The sequence below is a fragment of the Orcinus orca genome, chromosome 11 (assembly GCF_937001465.1).
Source record: "Orcinus orca chromosome 11, mOrcOrc1.1, whole genome shotgun sequence".
Classification (NCBI taxonomy): domain Eukaryota; kingdom Metazoa; phylum Chordata; class Mammalia; order Artiodactyla; family Delphinidae; genus Orcinus; species Orcinus orca.
Genome location: NC_064569.1, coordinates 39,194,240 through 39,214,943, shown reverse-complemented (window position 1 = coordinate 39,214,943; position 20,704 = coordinate 39,194,240). Strand labels below are relative to the sequence as shown.

The window sequence follows — 20,704 nt, the reverse complement described above, 5'->3', positions numbered from 1 at the left end:
GTGGTGTAGCATAGGACAAACTACTTAATCTTCCCAAGCCTGTTTCTCTACTGTAGGTTGTTGTGAGCAGTTGTTTGACAAACACTTATTGACTACTAGGGCCAGGACTGACTGCGTAGGTGCTAGGGATACAAAAATGAAGACAGTATTGTACTTGCCGTCAACTTCAATATAATGTAATAAATATTATGAGAAAATCTACTGAATGTTTTCTACGTGCCCAGTACTAATACAAATGCTTTAAACTCATTAAATCTTCATTTAAACCTTTTCAGAAACTAAACCATATGTACTACACCATTTACAAGAGGCACAGAGAAGTTAAGTATCTTGCCTAGGATCAAACAGCCCTCAAAACAGCTGGGATTCATCTTGACAGGTGGCAGGAATTTACAAATCTGTGCATGCGCAGGGTGGGAGTGGAAGCTTTCCACCCGGAAGGAGTTCACCCGTTCGCAAAATAGGGATTAAAATATCACTACCTCTTGGGGTTGTATCAATTAAATGAGATAGTTTATTTAAGAGTCAGCATTGTGGTAAGCACTAAATTATTTCCATTAATTCCATTTTATTCCTTTAAGTTGGCCACCGTGGCGAAGGAATGTTTTCAAGGCTTTAGCTACATATTGCAACGCGGCTTTTCAAATGGGTAATTTATACTGCTACCAACAGTGCGAGAGCTTTCCAGTTGCCTTATGTTCTAATATACGGTAGGGCTACTCTCCTTGATTACTTTTTTCAGTTTTTGACACTCTCACCCCTTTTCTCTGTTAAGTTCGCCATCTGCCCAGTTTTATACCGTCACCTACGTCACAAGCGAAGTTCTCCGAGGAACCGCCCAGCGGCGCGTGAGCGGACGCCGCATTCAGCTTTGCTCAGCGCGCGAAGGCAGAACCCAGTTCTCGCGGGAAGAGACGTGGTTTATTTTTGAACGAGAACTCCTAACCGCACCTTGCCGCTCAAGGGTCACATGACTGGCGCCTGTGTCCTCGACGCAAGGTGTTTCCTGCTGCCTGTTAACTCGGCTGCAGAGTGACCCGAGGTCCGTTCCGGAAGTGGATTCTTTAACTTAGCAACCCGTCGGCGGAAGCGTGTCACAATCCAGCCGTCCTCCCCTGGCGGAAGTTTGTCACGTCGCAGTTGTCTCCGTACAGCGGATGTGTGTCGCCGCTTAGGTGACGCTGGGAAGTGCTTGCAGCCGCCGCCGCTGCCTTTTGGTTGAAGCACTATGGAGGGAGAGAGAAAGAACAACAATAAACGGTGGTATTTTACTCGAGAACAGCTGGAAAATAGCCCATCCCGTCGTTTTGGCCTGGACCCCGATAAAGAACTTTCTTATCGCCAGCAGGCGGCCAATCTGCTCCAGGACATGGGCCAACGTCTTAACGTGTATCCTTGCGGCCTAGGCCTTCGGCCTTGGAGTAGGTCCCGCCCTGTTTGGGCGTCCAGGCTTCAAGGTCTGTCAGACAGAAGGGAAGAGGGTGGGCAGGGACTGGATGTCTAGTTAGGAGAGCCTACGATGGGGCGAACTGAAGTTAAGTGTTCGCTGGAGGGAAGCGAGGCCGAGTTAATTTCCCGCTCGCTCACCCGTGCCGTCAACCTTGCTGGGAACGCGTATCCTTTCCGCTTTGTGTTTTAACTCCTCTTCCTCGTAGTCTGTTTTCGGTGTGTTCTGATCTCCTACTCTGGTGACTTCGAGATTCTGCTTTTCTACTATGCCCTAGGGATCTGGTGGAGATTTCACTGTTGATGGCTGCCTCTTGAACTTAGTGTGTAAAGAGAGTTTTGAGAAATTTCGATACCTGAAGGTCTTATAAAGAGAGTGGTCTAGAATTAATGCCCCAGCTTTGGCTTAAAATCCGTTCCTTCCCCTTACTAGTTGTTTAAGAAACCTGTCGAATTCTTGGTTTTCTTGTCTGTAAAATGGGGGTGATAACTCATGAATTTGATTTCGGTGCCCAACACAATGCTTGGCACTCATATGTTAAAGTAGCTACTGTTAAGAGTTTTATAGCATTTCAGAGGAAGGAAGGATGTCAGTGTAGATTTGTAGGGATGTAGACCTACAGATCTAATGTTCTAAAAAACCTTTTATAAAATACTGTGTTTTAAAGTTACTCAGAGTGCTAATGTATATTCGTTTTCCTCATATTTCAAAGATTTAGTGATTTTTTTTCCCTTTAAGTGTTTTTGTTTGTCAGAAAAGCTACTCATTTTGTAGCAGAGAAAGCTATATAAAGTTCTTTCCACTCAGGAAATGAAAACTTATTCTTGGGTGCAGCTTCCATTTAAATGTGTTGCTGGCTGTATGTTTGTGTCTTAAGGTTGTGCTCACTTCAAAAGTGGTGTCCTCTTTGGTGCCTGTATCCAGTTTGTTTCCTAAGCATCCAGTCAGTACTGAGTTAAACCTTTTTTTAAAAAATTCTGTTTCAGTGCATCCTAGCACTTTCCTTTTTACATGTGTGTTATTAAGGTTGTTGCCATTGTGGTACTGTCTCATCTCTGTATATCCCACATTGTTTTCTGAGGTCTTTATAATAAGACATTCAAAAGTTTCTCTTTTCAAGGGAACCCTTGTACACTGTTGGTGGGAGTGTAGCTTGGTGCAGTCACTGTGGAAAACAGTATGGAGGTTTCTCAAAAAGCTAAAAATAGAACTGCTGTTTGACCCAGCAATTCCACACCTGGGTATATATCTGAAAAAAACAAAAACACATATTTGAAAATATACATGCACCCCAGTGTTCATAGCAGCATTATTTATAATTGCCAAGGTATGGAAGCAACCTGAATGTTCATTGAAGGATGAATGGATAAGGAAGATGTATATATACACAATGGAATACTACTCAGCCATAAAAAAGAATGAAATAATGCCATTTGCAGCAACATGGATGGGCCTAGAGATTATCATACTAAGTGAAGTAGTCAGAGAAAGACAAATATCGTGTGATATCATTTATATGTGGAACCTAAGAAATACAACAAACTAGTGAAAACAAAAAGGCATATTCACAGATATAGAGAACAGACTAGTGGTTACCAGTGGGGAGAGAAGGGAGGGGCAAACTACTGGCTGTAAGTTAGGCTATAAGGATTTATTGCACAACAAGGGACTGTAGCCAATATTTTGTAATAACTGGAAATGGAGCTCTTTAAAAATTAAAAGCAGAAAAAATGTTTTTCTTTTTAGTGAGTATCAAATAACTCACTGAATGAATATCAAATCATAGTGTTTCTGGTCCCAGGGATCACCTTATGAGTGCCAGAGAGAAGTAGAACTGAAAAGGTAATTGCTGGAGCTTAGAAGGTGAGGAGATAAGTGGAGACATACCTAGGGGGCAGATCAGGGAGAGTGTTGTAAATCATTTGAAGAGATATCCTGTGCAAGTATATCACCTTGGCAGGATTTTCAGTAGGCAAGTAACAGGTTTAGGTCTTATATAGTTTTGTTCATATTCCTTCTTGATCCACATGCTGAGAAGCTTTGCTTGTTTATTAATTCAGCAACTTTATAGTGAATATCTGTTACATATAAGACAGTGTGTTAAGTGTCAATTGGAAGTTAATTGATGAAAGAACAGATTTGCTTTTTAATTCTTAGAGGAAAGTATGATTTTCTTTCTTTTTTTTAAAGTTGAAGTATAGATGTACAACGTTATGTTAGTTTCAGGTGTACAGCAAAGTGATTCAGTTATACATATATATACATAGTCTTTTTTTTTTTTTTTTTTTTGCCACACCACACAGCTTGTGGGCACTTAGCTCCCCGACCAGTGATTGAACCCAGGCCCACGGCAGTGAAAGCACTGAGTCCTAACCACTGGACTGCCAGGGAATTCCCTACATATTCTTTTTCATATTCTTTTCCATTATGGTTTATTACAGGATATTGAATATAGTTCCCTGTGCTATACAGTAGGACCTTGTTGTTTATTATATATATAGTCATTTGTATCTGCTAATCCCAAACTCCTAATTTATCCCTTTTCCTCCTTTGCTAACCATAAGTGTGATTTTTGGGTCTGTGAGTTTGTTTCTGTTTCATAAATGAGTTCATTTGTGTCATGTTTTAGATTCCACATTTAAGTGATATCATATGGTATTTGTCATTCTCTTTCTGACTGACTTAATATGATAATCTCTAGGTCCATCCATGTTGCTGCAAATGGCATTATTTCATTCTTTTTTTATGGCTGAGTAGTATTCCATTCTGTATATATACACTACATCTTTATCCATTCATCTGTTGATGGACATTTAGGTTGTTTCCATGCCTTGGCTATTGTAAATAGTGCTGCTATGAACATTGGGGTGCATGCACCTTTTCTTTCTTTTTTTTTTTAAAATTTATTTATTTATTTTTGTCTGTGTTGGGTCTTCGTTGCTGCGTGCGGGCTTTCTCTTGTTGCGGTAAGTGGGGGCTATTCTTCGTTGAGGTGTGCAGGCTTCTCATTGCGCTGGCTTCTCTTGTTGCGGAGCACGGGCTCTAGGTGCGCGGGCTTCAGTAATTGTGGTGCGTGGGCTCAGTAGCTGTGTCTCGTGGGCTCTAGAGCGCAGGCTCAGTAGTTGTGGCACACAGGCTTAATTGCTTCACGGCATGTGGGAATCTTCCTGGACCAGGGCTCGAACCAGTGTCCTCTGCATTGGGAGGCAGATTCTTAACCACTGCTCCACCAGGGAAGTCCCTATTTTTAGTTTTTTAAGGAACCTCCATACTATTTTTCATAGCGGCTGCATCAATTTGCATTTCCACTAAGAGTGTAGGAGGTGTCCCTTTCTCCACACCCCTGAGAGGTAAGTATGATTTTCATTTAGGGGCATCCACTGTGCTTGGCTGCATGGTCCTTTTGGGAGGATATAGAGGTTGTATTTTTGGGAATTGTACTGCCTGTCTGTTTTGGGACCTTAACTTGAACATTTTAGCTCACAATTGACCATCAACACTGCTATAGTGTACATGCATCGATTCTACATGATTCAGTCCTTTACACAGTTCCATCGAAATGTAAGTATAATTTTTATATATGGTGTAATCCTTTTGTGATTAATCTCAACTTCATATTTCTTTTATGGTTGATCTTTGCTGCTGAACTGGGATTTGAAGTTTAGAGTTTATGATTGATCACTTTCATTGTGTGTCACACTGCTGTTCTGAATCCAGCCTTCTAGTTTTCCTGTGAAGTGTCTAGCTAGTTGTTTAGCTTTAGTGCATCCTTAGAGTAGGTGGATTCTCTAATAAAATAGATTATTGAACATTTAAACTTAACGTCTTTGGATTGGGAGAGTAGCATTAAAGGGGGGTAGCATTACACTTAATTTAAGTGTGATTTTTGAAATGTTTAATAATAATATGGGCACAGGAAAACAAGTGAATGTTAAGTCATTTACATTTTCTAAAAACCTTTGATAAAATTCCCATCAATGACCAGTTCGAAGGGGAAGGTGTGTTATGTGATAACTGGGGGATGACTTTTAAGACAGAAAAAAGAAAATAATAGTAATAAAGGGATTTTTTTTTTTCTGGACAGAATTGTAAATAGTGCTATTTTCAGTTTTGCTACCTGAAATGGTCCTATTTAACATTATTGTAAATGACTTGGAAGCGAGTGCATAGTGATATCCCAGTTGCAGGTAAGCTTATATTTGTTTAATAAAATCACAAGGTAATAGGGCTAAACTTGAACACTTCATATGGATTTGTGAGTCAAATATTTCATTATTTTTTTAAGAAAAGGTTACGTTTTGAGAAAAGGTGTTTCAGACTTTTCCTTAGGATGATAGTTTTTTTTTTTTTAATAAATTTATTTATTTTTGGCTGCATTGGGTCTTCATTGCTGCGCTCAGGCTTTCTCTAGTTGTGGCGAGCGGGGGCTACTCTTCGTTACGGTGTGTGGGCTTCTCGTTGCGATGGCTTCTCTTGTTGTGGAGCACGGGCTCTAGGTGCCCAGGCTTCAGTAGTTGTGGCTCGTGGGCTCTAGAGCACAGGCTCAGTAGTTGTGCACGGGCTTAGTTGCTCCACGGCATGTGGGATCTTCCCGGACCAGGGCTCAAGCCCATGACCCCTGCATTGGCAGGCAGATTCTTAACCACTGTGCCACCAGGGAAGTCCCAGGATGATAGGTTTTGAATTTTTATGCCATAGGAAGAGAAACTGGAAAGTTAGATATTGCTCTTGTAAGATATTGGTGGACTCAGTATTGGGAATAATTGCACAGGAAACCCTTTAGAGTGTGGATTAACTATTCCCAATTTTTGCTGATTATTCAATCAGTTGGGCTGTCTCCTACCCTTAACCTCCCTACCTCCTCTGATTGCAAGGAACACACTCTTAATAAGAGAGAGAGAAGCATTTAATGAGGCTGTCTGATAGCTCTAGAATAGAAAGTAGTGGATAAAGAACGGAATTTGAAGAGGAAGTCCATAGTTGTCTTGCCCATTATGAAAGTTTTCTACATTTCTTATATTATGGTAAAGGTTTGAAATCCAGGGTGAACTACATCTCAAATCAATTTGTCCACTCTATGCATATGTATGTGTGTGTGTATGTATATTTCCCCTATTTTTACCTTTTAAATTATATCTTGTTTTATTTTCTATGCATTTATCTTAGCAAGGACAGAGACTCACTTTTCTGTGTATCCTCTAAAGCACTTTCAGTAAACTTGTTGAATGAATGAATGATCTGGTAATTATCCAATATAAAGAGATTCTTCTGGAGTTTATGACCTTTTCCAAAATCCAATGATTTTTTTTTTTTTTTTTTTTTTTTTGCGGTACGCGGGCCTCTCACTGTTGTGGCCTCTCCCGTTGCGGAGCACAGGCTCTGGACGCGCAGGCTCAGCGGCCATGGCTCATGGGCCCAGATGCTCCGCGGCATGTGGGATCTTCTTGGACCGGGGCACGAACCTGCGTCCCCTGCATCGGCAGGCGGACTCTAAACCACTGCGCCACCAGGGAAGCCCCAGTGATTCTTTTAGTTTGAGGTTATTGGTCCTCTTTAGAGAATTGATTTTAGGTACATTCTGGAATTAACAGATGAAAAATATCACTCCTTTAGTATGTTAATTCTAAGAGTTTAGCTGTGATGAGTCCAAATTCAAATTTGAAGGGACTTAATACATTGTTGTGGCATTGAAATGTAGTATGTAGTGTGAAGTGCTCATACATTTTTCTTGTTATTTTTTCTTATTACAAAGGTAGTAAGTGCTCATGGTAAAAACTAAAACAGTACAGTAATGTGTAAGGCAGAAAGTGAAAGCTCTTCTGTAATCCCATCCTCCAGAAGTAGTAACCTTTGATAAACATTTTGGTAATAGTGTCTCAGACATTTTTCTGTGCATATAGTACCAGCATTTATGTATTTCTATAAAATCACTTCTTACTGTACCACTCTTACACAATTGCCTTTATTGCTTAACAGTATGTATGTATTGGACATTTTCTTATTGGTTTCTCATTTTAAGTGGCCACATAGTATTTATTTGAGTAGTTACTATAATTTATTTTACCAGCTCTCTATTGGTGGATATTGGGGTTGTTTATAGTTTATTGTATTATAAATAATGTTACATAAGTTAGTCTGGTACATATATCATGCATTTATATGACTATTTTATAAATTCCTATAGGTGGAATTGCTGTGTCCAAGGGTATGCATTTAAAAGTTTTTTTGTGTCAGTTTGCTCTACTGAAAGATTATATCAACATACATTGTTTCTAGCACTGTGGGGGAGGGTTCTTTCCTCTGCATCCTCACTAACAACAAATACTCATTACTTCAAGAAATATTAAGTTCTAACTACTTGTCAAGCACTAGGGCTAGAGTGGTGAGCAAGATAGTGGAAGCCCTAAGTTATTTTCTTAATTTACATTTCTTCAATTAGTGAAGTTGAACTTCTGATGCCTATTGGTCATTGTTCTTGTGAAATTGAAGAATTATCTGTTGTTTCTTTTTGCCCCTGTTTTATTTTTTTTTGATTTTCTCATTTAAATGAGCTCTTTATATATCAGAACCGTATGTCATGTGCTGTGAATACTTTTTTCGTTTTGTTGTAACTCTTCGTTTATAGTGTTTTCAAGCCTAGAGTTCTTGCCTTTTTAAAAAAATTTTAAAATTTTTGTTGAGGTATAACATAAAGTAAAGCCCAAAAGTCTGAGGTTTGCAGCATGATTACTTTTTGCATTATATATACATAACCATCATTCATTTCCAATACCTTGGAAGGTAGAGAAGCTGTCTTTTGATTGAAATAAACTTTATTTCTTAGCAGACATGATTAAATGACTGGTTTATTCTCACTTAAATCCTGGCATTGCATTTACTCTCTTTTTGAGAAGAAATTCAACCTCATTAATTGAATTTCTGTATGTACTGTCCTAAAAGTTTTCAAGTGGGGGAATGTAAAAGTAGTGGTGAGCAACTTGGTGTGTGTGTATTTATTCTGTATTTTATAATATTTGATATACAGGTGTTGTCTTTTAATAGCTGACAAATTTGGGTGTATATTATTCTCATTAGCTGACTCTTAAAAGGTCAAGTTTAGTGGTTAAGAGGATGGGCTCTGGAGTCAGACTTGTCTGGATGCAGATCCTTGCTGCACTGCCTACCAGCTATATGCCTTTGAGCAAGTTACCATACGCCTCAGTTTTCTCATCTCTTTGGGGTCAATAATAGTGCCTACCTCATAGAGTAGTTAGTAGGATATAGGTGAATTAATTTACAAAGTGTCTGCATATAGCAAACAAATAAGTATTAGCTAGCATTATTATTGTTCTTTTAAAATGGAGAAAATCTTATACTCCTACCTGGAATTCCTCTGGGAAACTGCCTTTGATGGGAAAATAGTTTGATAAGCTAGCTTGGTATATGATTCCATGAGGAGCTATGAGTATTTATATGGTTGATTGGACAAAAAGGAGGTTGAAATTTATCTCTTGTGGTCTTTCACTTAACAGATATTATCTTGCCTTGTAAGCCATTGTTTGTATATCATATTTTAGTTAGATTCTTTCAAATATACTTTTAGCCTCTTGAAAGCAAAGTTGTAGGCTTAAAATCTTAAGTGTTGTCTCTGAGTTGTCCTTTTCCTTTTCCCCTGTGTCCAATCAGTTATAAAGTCCCGTTAATTTTTATAGTGGTACCATTTTTTCTTCCCCTGTAAATATATATTGTCATCATAAAGTTAAAAGAGGACAGGGACTTCCCTGGTGGTGCAGTGGTTTAGAATCCACCTTCCAATGCAGGGGATGTGGGTTCGATCCCTGGCCTGGAAGATCCCACATTGCCACGGAGCAACTAAGCCTGTGCGCCACAACTAGTGAGCCTGCGTTCTAAAGCCCACGAGCCACAACTACTGGCCCGTGTGCCACAACTACTGAGCCCATGCACCACAACTACTGAAGCCCGTGCGCCTAGAGCCCATGCTCCACAACAAGAGAAGCCAGCGCAATGAGAAGCCTGTGCACCGCAACGAAGAGTAGCCCTTGCTCACCACAACTAGAGAAAAAAGCCCAGGTGCAGCCACAAAGACCCAATGCAGCCAAAAAAAAAAAAAATTGAAAGAGGACAGATTAAAGGAGAAAGTGATGGTTTCCCTATAACTCGGTGTACAGAGATAATCCTGTTAACGTTTTGGTGTATATTCCATTAGAATTTTTTTCTCTGTATGCAAATACATATATTTACTGAAAACCTATTTGTTTTCCAAGGTGAAAGCTGGGTTTCTTTTTTACTTTATTTCTACTGCTAGTGCCTACTCTAAACTTTATTTCCTAATGCCTGTGTTATCATTATTGTTGTTTTAATATTTATTTGTTTATTTTATTCATTTATTTGGTTGTGCCGGGTCTTACTTAGTTGTGGCAGGCAGCCTCCTTAGTTGGGGCATGCATGTGGGCTCTAGTTCCCCGACAAGGGATCGAACCTGGGCCCATTGCATTGGGAGCACGGAGTCTTAACTACTGTGCCACCAGGGAAGTCCCTGCCTGTATTATTAAAATTTTCTCTTTAATAAAATTAACTTTTAATGTATCTATCCTTTCCTTTTAGTACCACCTACCACTGGATTAACCTTTCCAAATATTTCATAAACTCTGCATTTTTTTATCTAAAATCTGTAGTGTCACTCTCTTCTTAAAAATCTTTTGTGTCCCACATCACTTTATATCTTTTAACTAAACTACTCAGTTTAGTGTTCAAAATGTGCTTTATGCCCCGATTTCTCACACATTTGTTCGTGCCCATTTTCCTCTGGTTTTTCTTTGTTTATCCTAAGGTCTAGTAGAATATATGTAGCAAGCTCCATATATAACTGCAACAAATATGAAGGAAGAGAATTGTTATTCTGAATTGAATTTGTGGAGAAAAATCTATTCTAGCAAAGTATAACAGATAACTGCAGGGATACAAATAAGTGTTAGAATGCATGTCAGTTCTACTCAGTAAATAGATATTTCACTTTTATAAAATTATTTATTGCTTTCTTTAACTCCTGGTGAATTGTAGTTCATGCCATTGCCATCTTTGATTCACTGAAATATTCTTAAGGTTCTAGAGACGTTGTGCTTCCTGAGGTTTCCCAGATCACCAGGCTATGTTTATGTCCTATTGCTCTAATTTCTTGTTTAGTGTCTGAGTTTTCTGTCTGCTTGTGTATTGGCTTGACTTTTTTATTTTGGCTGTGCTTCGAGGCTTACAGTATCTTGGTTCCCCAACCAGGGATGGAACCCTGGTCCTGGCAGTGAGAGTGCCAAGTCCTAACCACTGGACCGCCAGGGAATTCCCCGGCTTGACTTTTTTTTTCCCCCTCTAAGTACCTTCTACTTATAAGCTGTTGAATATAATACTATACTTTGAATTCTTTTTTAAAGATTTGTGCTCCTCTCCATATGTAAGTATAATTGAGGTAATTCGCATACAATAAATTTCCTCCTTTGGGTGTACAATTCACTGGTTCTTAGTATATTCAGAGTTGGGCAACCATCACCATGATCTAATTTCAGAGCATTTACATCACCCCAGAAAGAAACCCCTCATGCTTTAGCAGTCACTCCCATTCCTCTCTTCTCCCAGCCCCCGGCAACCACTAATCTACTTCTGTCTCCATGGATTTGCTGATTCTGGACATTTCAGTTTACTCCTTTAAAAAAAGTATATAGAGTGCTTTGACAAAACTTAATAATCTCATTTTAAATAGAAAGCTGTCTATTTACATCTAGTGGTTTCTTGAATAGGTAGCTTTTAATGAGAGTTTGTTGAAGGATTGGTTTTCAGAAGTGGACGTGGTTAATGGATAGGAGAGGAGAAGATAATTAAGTAGAGGAGGAGAAAGCATAAACAAGAGGTGACGAAGTTGAGGTAAGCAAAGAAGTTGGTTTAAGACTTAGTTCTTTTTTAGATCTACCTTACTCTAGAAATAAACAAATAATAAATGTGATTTATTTTCTCTTCATCCAGTCTGTGGCTCCAGCAGCCTTATTTTTAGCAGCCAAAGTAGAGGAGCAGCCCAAAAAATTGGAACACGTCATCAAGGTAGCACATGCTTGTCTCCATCCACAGGAATCACTTCCTGATACTAGGAGTGAGGTAGGGGATTAATTACACACATCTGTTTTTCTTAATTTATTTTGATCATAACTTAGTTTTTTAACTTTGATTTACTGAAGTCTGAATTGGAGCTGTTAAAGGAACTTTTAGTGTTTGTTTTTTCCTTAACAAAAACATCACAGAAATTTATGGCAAAAGTTAATTGTATTCATTCTGGTAAAATTGGAAAATGCAGAAAAAGAAGAAAATATATTACCTAGATGTAATTTGTACCACAGATATATAAATGAACCAGTATTTCCAGCTTCTTTTCTATGAGTAGCTACACATGTATATACTTTATACCTGCTTTTTTCACTTACTGTATGCCAAATATTTTCCCATCAATTCTCTGCTTCCTTTAAATATTGATATCGTATTTTGTCATATACATACATATATTTTAACCATTTTCTCTTAAGATAATTTCCAGCTTTTAACCACTATAATATCACTATGAAGAAAATTCTTTTAGATTTTTTGTTAATGAATTTTTTTTAAGTGAATCTTGTCACTGGTGCATGTGTGCTTAACTTTTTAAGAAATTACAAGTATGCTCATTATAAAAGACCCCAAACACTAAAGAATCATTTAAAGTCAAAGGTAAAGCTCATCTCCCCTCCTTCTCCTAGGAGGATACTGCTGATTAAAGTTCAGATATATATTCTTCCACACCTTTATCCTATGTGTATACATACAGCTTTTTTCCCTTTCCATCCTTCCTTGACCTTCTAAAGAAGGGAAACTCTCCTGGCTTTAGAAATCAGTGATTGGGGAATGATGAGTTTGGAGAAAAATTATGGATTTCTGTTACTAGATTATTTGTCTGTTACAGTGGGTGCATGAGTCATCCATTATCAAATTAAGTGGAATTGTGTGTTCTTCTGATCATATTGGGCAAAGTGGTTGTGGGGACGGTTTGTTTTGATAATAGCCCTTTATTATGTAAATTAAGTGTTTTGCATAGTAGTGTCTTGACTTACTTTGTTTTCTCTTTGGGCTGCACCAGTAGTTTTGTTGAAGAGCTGTTGGTCTGGACTTTTATTTACGTTAGAGACTAGTAACTGCCACTGGTCTATAGAATTGACCAAATAAAATTTTATTTTAACAAAATAAAACAAAAAATAAAATCCCTACTTTATTTTTTTTTCTTTCAAGTATATTTACATGACTTCTCACCTGAGTCTCTCTTATGAGGTGACTAGGAGAATATACTTTCTTCACTATATGGAAAGGGGAACTAGCATAGTTTAAGTCCTTACTGGACTTATTCAAGATCATAAAGTTCAGTGGAAAGTTAGCAGCAACATAAGTCTCTTAACTCCTGGCTCAAATCTCATTCTCCTAGAGTTCTAGACCAGTGCTGTCCAATAGAAATATAGGGGAAGTCACATATGTAATTAAATATTTTAAACTTTTCATTAAGCTTTATATAAAAATCTTTACTTAAAAAAATTAAGATTAATTTTAATATGTTATATTTTATATATTATTTTCTTTAACACCAAAATATAGTCATTTCAGCATATAATCAATTTTAAAACATTATTAATGAAGTGGTTTACATTATTATTTCTTAACTAAGTCTTCACAATTCAGTGTGTATTCTACACTCATAACACATTTCAAGTGCTCGATAGCCATGTGTGGATAGTGGCTACAGTAATGGCCAGTACAAATCTGAAAGAATTTTTTGTTTGTCCCCTTTTCCTTTGAAGCCATTTATGAATTGTAAAAATCTAGCATTACTCCAAAAGGAAGGTTTAACAGGAGTCAAATGTTTGAGATTGCCTATTGCCTGTAGGATTCTGTCTACATCATATGAACTTTAGAACCTAAAATGTCAGTCTGAAAATGAACTAGATCTCTGGTGCTTTTTCTGTAGCCATTTATAAATAAAGTGACATCTCTCACTATACCACTTTTTTTTTTTTTTTTTTTTAAGGAGAATCTGTTAGGAATAAGGGTTAATTTCAGTTCCTACTCTCCCTCATAACCCCACCCTTGCCTTTTGAGGCTTTCATTTCCCTTGGAGGTTGTTAGAATTTGCCTACACTTTATATATTATATATTGTATCTTTTTGGGGAATAATTTGTCTTCTCACCTGCAGGCTTACCTGCAACAAGTTCAAGATCTGGTGATATTAGAAAGCATAATTCTGCAGACTTTAGGTAAGTTTATTTTCCTTTAAAACATTAAAGAAATATGTACATAATGTAATGATTTTAAAATTTGCAAAATAGGAAATAGGAAGAGAATTTCTTGGGAAGGTTTTTGCACATTTTAGAGGTCATTTAACCCTGGCTTATACCACAGAGAGAATGCAGGCACGGCTGACCTTTGAAATAGCAGTTAGCAGGGGTTTTTTGTTTGTTTGTTTTATATTCTAGGATTCATGATTTGCTTGTTAAGATTTGGCAGTTTTTAACTTTCTGATAAATAATGGCAGAAACTATAAACAACTTTTTTTTCTTCCATGGATTTTTATAGTCTGCTTGTCATTATATTTAGATAACAGCATTTGTTTTTAAAATTGATAATCAGTGTTCAGAACAGTGGAGTGGAGGTGGAGGAATTCAAGCTATAGCAGTTGATGGGCTAAAGATCTGATGATGTTCTGCTATTATCTATTATTTTCATCAAAGAGACTGCCTTTAAAAGCTTAGCAAATATGGAAAATAAAGATTTTCTAGTTCTTTTGGGCTATCATTTTTCTCTTTAGGTAGGGGAGTATTTCGTGAGTTATGTTGGAAAGTTAGTGGTAGGGCTGTATTTTTGCATGTACAAAACATACAGTGAATTCTTCAAAGTTTGTCTCTGAAGTTAGTTTCTGCAAATTTTTACTTTAAATTAGTTTTCTTCAAGGTAACCATATTTTAGGGGACAATGATATTTTTCTGGTGGAGTAAATTTTTATTAATATTTTAATGTGGAAACCAGTAAGATCTAATTAGCAAGAATCAATTATACTTTTAGAATAATTTGCATCAAGTAAATTTCTCAATAGAATTTTTTTTCTTTCTTTTTTTTTTTAATCAGTTTGTCTCAGACTTTATTTTTATTTTTTAAATTTTTTGGCTGTGGCACGCAACTTGTGGGATTCTGGTTCCCCGATCAGGGATTGAACCCAGGCCCTCTGTAGAAGAAAGTGCCAAGTCCTAACCACTGGACAGCCAGGGAATTCCCTAGAATTTCCTTACTTGTACTGGAAAATTTTATTTGCATACTCGAAAAGAGAAATTTCATTGAAAAATTTAATTTATATACTCAGAAAGAGAAACTTCATTGAAAATTTTTGTAGACATACCGATCTTCCTTAAGTAATTTTGGTAAAGATCATTTAGAGTTAGATAAAATGATCAGTACTTACAGTAATTGAGATGATGAAAAGGGACAAAACTGAGGTAAGAGAGGAATAGGTTTCAAAATGTTTTCTCAAGGTTAAGCTTTCGAAGATAATTATTACATGAGTAATTGCTTCTTCCAACCATGTATTATATTCTGTTGTCCCTAAGAAAATGTTTTGTGTTTAGAAGTTTTTGGTAGCTCAGGGATCTTGAGACTGCATTAGCTTTATTATCTGAGTGGTGCCTTCTAGCTCAAAACATAAGCACCTTTGAAGATAATCTTAAGAGTGTGCTCTATACTTTGACTCTCTTAGCCTCTAAACGGCAGGTTTGGGACCAGAAAATGAGGGAGGCCTTCAATGATGACTCGGATAAAAGAAATATAAGATATTTTGAGTATCTTTAGCTTTTTAACCAGTTACCTTTTTTTTTTTAGGCTTTGAACTAACAATTGATCACCCACATACACATGTGGTAAAGTGCACTCAACTTGTTCGAGGTAAGGAATCCCAACTTGAGATGCTGTCTTAAATTGTTTTACCATTTAGAGGCTAAGATTTGCCCTGGACAAATACAGAACACAGCTGCTTTGGCCAAAATTTAAACTAAAAAAACCTACCTGGCTTAAATCAAAATGAGTGGTTGGAGTTTTTCTGTTGGGTTCTTACAATGTTTTTAGGTGATCTCCAGATAAAGAGAGTTAGTTTCTTATGGATGTTTGTCAAAGCTGGGGGCAGATTTTGAAATGTCATCAAATCATAAGTATCTAACAGCAATTTTAAGGATGTCTTGGGGGTTAATTTGATTCTAGGGTTGATTGTCCTAGGCACTCTTAAGGCCACCCAGAGGGTCATCTAGAACTTATTTGAACTTATTTTCATCTTTGTTAATTCCCTGGCAGGACTTTTTTTTTTTTTTTTTTTTTTGTGGTACGCGGGCCTCTCACTATTGTGGCCTCTTCCGTTGTGGAGCACAGGCTCCGGACACGAAGGCTCAGCGGCCATGGCTCACAGGCCCAGCCGGTCCGCGGCATGTGGGATCTTCCCAGACCGGGGCACGAACCCGTGTCCCCTGCATCGGCAGGCGGACTCTCAACCACTGCGCCACCAGGGAAGCCCAGGACTTGGTTTTTATTCCGATTTAACTTTAGTAGCTGTAATTGCACAAAACCTAGCTCTTATTTATTTAAATAGTAGTATCAAGGCTATCTAGACACCATTGTGCGTTTAAATGCCATTTTTCGTTTTGTAGACTTAACTGATTGACAATTGGCCTTATTTGTGTGTTTCATTTGAAAACTCAATTTTCCCCGAGTTCTTATATTTTGAAAGGTTTACACTAACAGAGATGGATAAATGCTAATATTTAATCTAAGGAAGGTTAAAATTTGCTTTGTTACCCAGAGCATTTTTTTTTTGAAGGAGGAATTTTTATTTGTTTATTTATTTATTTTTAATTTATTTTATTTTTTGGGCTGCATTGGGTCTTTGTTGCTGTGTGCGGGCTTTCTCTAGTTGCGGTGAGCGAGGGCTACTCTTCGTTGCGGTGTGTGGGCTTCTCATTGCGGTAGCTTCTCTTGTTGCAGAGCACGGGCTCTAGGTGGCCGGGCTTCAGGAATTGTGGCTCGCGGGCTCTGGACCACAGGCTCAGTAGCTGTGGCGCGTGGGCTTAGTTGCTCCGCGGCATGTGGGAACTTCCCAGACCAGGGCTCGAATCCGTGTCCCCTGCATCGGCAGGCGATTCTTAACCACTGCGCCACCAGGGAAGCCCGAAGGAGGAATTTTTAAAATTGTAATATATATGAATAATTTATGTTATTTGCTAATTTTTTCCAGATATAGCAAGGTCTTCTGGATTCTGATCTTGCCTCCAAATTAGTTCATCCCCTAGCTTAGAATTTCTCAGTGAACCCTTGTATCAGGATCTCTGAGTTACTAACAAGTAAAAATGTTTGTTACATTCTTCTCCAAATGTGTTGAGTCAAACTCTAGGGAGGATGCCCAGGAATTGCATTTTAAACATGTACCCCTTATACCTGGTGTGCAGAATAAAGCTTAGGTCCTTAAGTCGGGAAGCAGCATAATTATTAATATTATAATTAAAAATCACTCCAACTGTTTTCTTTGACAGTAGAATGTAAACATCACGTGGTCAGGGACCATGCCTGCCTCATTTACCACTATATTCTCTGCCTTGCAAATATTACATGCTTACTAAATACTTGTTTAGAATGAATGGAACTAATAACCTTCTCCCCCTCCCCCCTTTCTTTTTTTTAGCAAGCAAGGACTTAGCACAGACTTCTTACTTCATGGCAACCAACAGGTTTATATTTTAGTATTTTTCTCTTCTGTTTTTGGGATAGTACTTTACTTGCGTTAGAATTGTCACTTTTTGATGGGTATATGGAAAGATGACAGGTCTTGCACTTAGTAAACTAGAAGCCAAAGATCTAGGCAAGGATCTCTGATACAATGTGTTATAGACAATTCTATGGTACAGGTTGATTTTTCTGCAGTTTTCATGTGTACCTTAAAATTTCCATGCTGCTCTTTTAATTTGTTAAAGTGATATATTTATTTATTGCTGATCGTTTGATAGCCTACTTAATTCTGCATTTGTTACTTTGCTTTAACATATCCAAGAGCATAATTCTGAAAGTTTGTTTAAACTTGGGGTTCATTGACAGTGACTAAAATCTAATTTGGAGGATTCTGCTGTTACTATATTTTAAAAGACTCTGTTTTTCTTCACCCACGCCCAGATAAATGGGCATGTATATGTGTAAAGAGTTGTGATACTTTTTCTTTCTCCTTCCTTTTTTAAAGAAAAAAAATTAATACATAACTTGTATTACCAAATGACTTGCTTATTCTCATCTCCAGTCTACTGGTTGTTCATGGAAACCAAAGATACTCCTAATGACTGTCAGGGCTAAGAAGTTCATTTTTATAGCCTGGTGGGAAAAATTTTAAAAGTAAACTGTCAAGTATATTGACACTTGAGAGAATGATTGTCTGTTCATTATTTTAAAGAGACCAGACCTATGATTGGCATGAGACAAGATAATTTTTAGAATATTTCCTTAGGTATTTGACTTAGGGATTATACATATCAAAAATCTTATAATTTTCCTTAAGTTCTGAGCTTATTCTCAGGATAATTAATCCTTATTTTAAAAAACTGAATGCTCAGTCTTTTACTTTTGTTTTTATTTTTTCCAGTCCTTCATTAGTGTGTGGATTAAATGATGTGTAGTCAGAAAAATTAGAAAAGTTGTTACCTGAGCCAGTGGGTTAATGGAAAAAATCATGTTGGGTGCTGGGTCAGAGCACTGGATATTTCTTGCCCTTCTTGCTCTCCAGTGGGTTTTTTATTTTTTTAACTTTTTTTTTTTTTAACTTTTTTTTTAAAGTAATGGAGAGTTTTAACTTTGGGTTCAGAATTGAGAGCTCATGACACTCTCTTGTTTCCTTCCCTCTGATGTCAGCCTGCATTTGACCACATTTAGCCTGCAGTACACACCTCCTGTGGTGGCCTGTGTCTGCATTCATCTGGCTTGCAAGTGGTCCAACTGGGAGATCCCAGTCTCAACTGATGGGAAGCACTGGTGGGAGTATGTTGACGCCACTGTGACCTTGGAACTTTTAGATGGTAAGTTTTAGAGTAAGGGACCTTGAATAGCACTTGCTCTTGATCTGTCACATATCTGGCCAAAGGTGACTTGATTTCAGATGAATATAGTTAGTTGAGGTTATTCTTATTTCATTACTTCTGCCTCTGAGTTTTTCTTAAATGTTCTAATTTCATTTGTAGAACTGACACATGAATTTCTACAGATTCTGGAGAAAACCCCCAACAGGCTCAAACGAATTCGGAATTGGAGGGTAAGAATTATTGCTGTCAGTTTGTGGAACGAACCATTTTCTTCTTTTGACCAAACCAGTGAAAATACCAGATATGGATATGTACCCTCGGTTTGGAATTTCCCTTTTTGTAGTTATGCAATAGTCATAATTTCAACTTCATAGCTTGGCTTCTGGCCCAGAAATCCATTGCTGTAGGCGACAGTGAGATTTATTTGGTGTTTTGCAACTCTTGTGATTTAGTCATTTGGTCAGCAACATTGGTTATTTTCTTGTGTGGAGAGTGTTAAGGGGAAAAATTTGGCTTTTCTGAGTCACAGAATGTTGGCTTCTGGTATAGGAAAGATTCAGAGTTAGGAGATTAGAACTGGTATTATAATTTTGTCTTTGACATTACCTGCTTTTAAATGGATTTTAGAATTTTGTTTTTATATAGATTGCAGTCTAAAGTTGTATTTCAGATATTTTTCAAAGTCTTATTTATGAATAGTGGAATTAGCACCATTTGTTGAGAAGACTGTCCTTTCCCCATTGAATGGTCTTGGCACCCTTGTCAAAAATCATTTGACCATGTATGTGAAGGTTTATTTCTGGGCTTTCTATTCTGTTCCATTCATCTATCTATATGTCTGTATGTCAGTACCCCACTGTTTTGATTACTGTGGCTATGTAGTAAGTTTTGGAATCAGGAAGTGTGAGTCTTTCTGTTTTGTTCTTCATTTTCAAGATTGTTTTGACTATTCACGGTCCTTTGAGATTCCATATGAATTCTAGGATTTTTTCTTTTTTTAAATTTATTTTGGCTGTGCAGGGTCTTAGTTGCAGCACACGGGATCTTTGTTGCGGCATGTAGGCTTCTTAGTTGCAGCATGTGGACTCTTAGTTGCAGCATGCAGACTCTTAGTTGTGGCATGCATGCGGGATCTAGTTCTCTGACCAGGGATCGAACCCGGGCCCCCTGCATTGGGAGTGTGGAGTCTTAACCACTGGACCACCAGGGAAGTCCCCCCACATTTTAACAGTATTAATGTTTGAATTAATGTTTGGATCCAGAACATAGGTGAGTTTCCAGTTATGTTTTACTTAATTTTTTTCAGCAGTGTTTTGCAGTTTTCATTGTACAAGTCTTTTACTTCCTTGGTTAATTCCCAAGTATTTTATTATTTTTGGTGCTGTTGTAAATGGAATTGTTTTCATAATTTCCTTTTTAGATTGTTTATTCATGTAGAGAAATGTAACTGAATTTTATTTGTTGACTTTGTATCCTGTTACTTTGCCCAATTCATTTATTAATTCTAATAAAATCAGAAAAAATAAATTCTTTTTGGTTGAGTCTTTAGAGTTATCTACATATAAGTTCATGTCATCTGCAAACAGAGATAATTTTACTTCTTCTTTTCCAATTTGATGCTGTTTCTTTTTCTTGCCTGATTGCTGTGGCTAGAACTTCCAATACAGTGTTGAATGGAAGTGGTGAAAGTGAACATCTTTTCCTTATTCCTGATCTTAAAGAAAACTTTCAGTCTTTCACCATTGAATATGATGTTCACGTGGGTTTTTCATATGTGACTTTTATTATGTTGAGGTAGTTTCCTCTTTATGTTCCTAGTTTGTTGAGTGTTTTTATCATGAAAGTGTGTTGAATTTTGTCAAACGCTTTCTCTGCACAAATTGAGATGATCATGTGATTTGTTTCCTTCATTCTGTTTGTGTGACATATTACATCAGTTGATTTCCATATGTTGAACCCTCCTTATATTCCAGGAATAAATTCCACTTGGTCATGCATGATATGTAATTTTTTTTAAATGCCACCAAATTCATCTTGCTAGTATTTTGTTGATGATTTTTGCATCCGTGGTTATAAGGGATATTGGCCTGTAGTTTTCCTTTCTTGTAGTGT

At 37.4% G+C, this 20,704-nt stretch overlaps 1 protein-coding gene across 2 annotated transcripts in view; it reads left to right on the top strand.

The window, feature by feature from the left end:
* Positions 1–842: 842 nt before the first annotated feature.
* Positions 843–20,704, top strand: part of CCNT1 (cyclin T1) — a 33,404-nt gene continuing 13,542 nt past the window's right edge. The window contains exons 1-8 of one of the 2 annotated variants that reach the window (XM_004274392.3): positions 845–1,389; positions 4,927–5,008; positions 11,459–11,587; positions 13,699–13,759; positions 15,372–15,434; positions 17,215–17,260; positions 18,426–18,589; positions 18,752–18,822. In XM_004274392.3, coding sequence (XP_004274440.1) covers positions 1,229–1,389; positions 4,927–5,008; positions 11,459–11,587; positions 13,699–13,759; positions 15,372–15,434; positions 17,215–17,260; positions 18,426–18,589; positions 18,752–18,822 — 777 coding nt within the window. In that variant the 5' untranslated portion in view covers positions 845–1,228. Of the gene's footprint in view, positions 1,390–4,926; positions 5,009–11,458; positions 11,588–13,698; positions 13,760–15,371; positions 15,435–17,214; positions 17,261–18,425; positions 18,590–18,751; positions 18,823–20,704 lie in introns of both variants that reach the window. The other variant, XM_033436430.2, reaches the window with a different exon arrangement.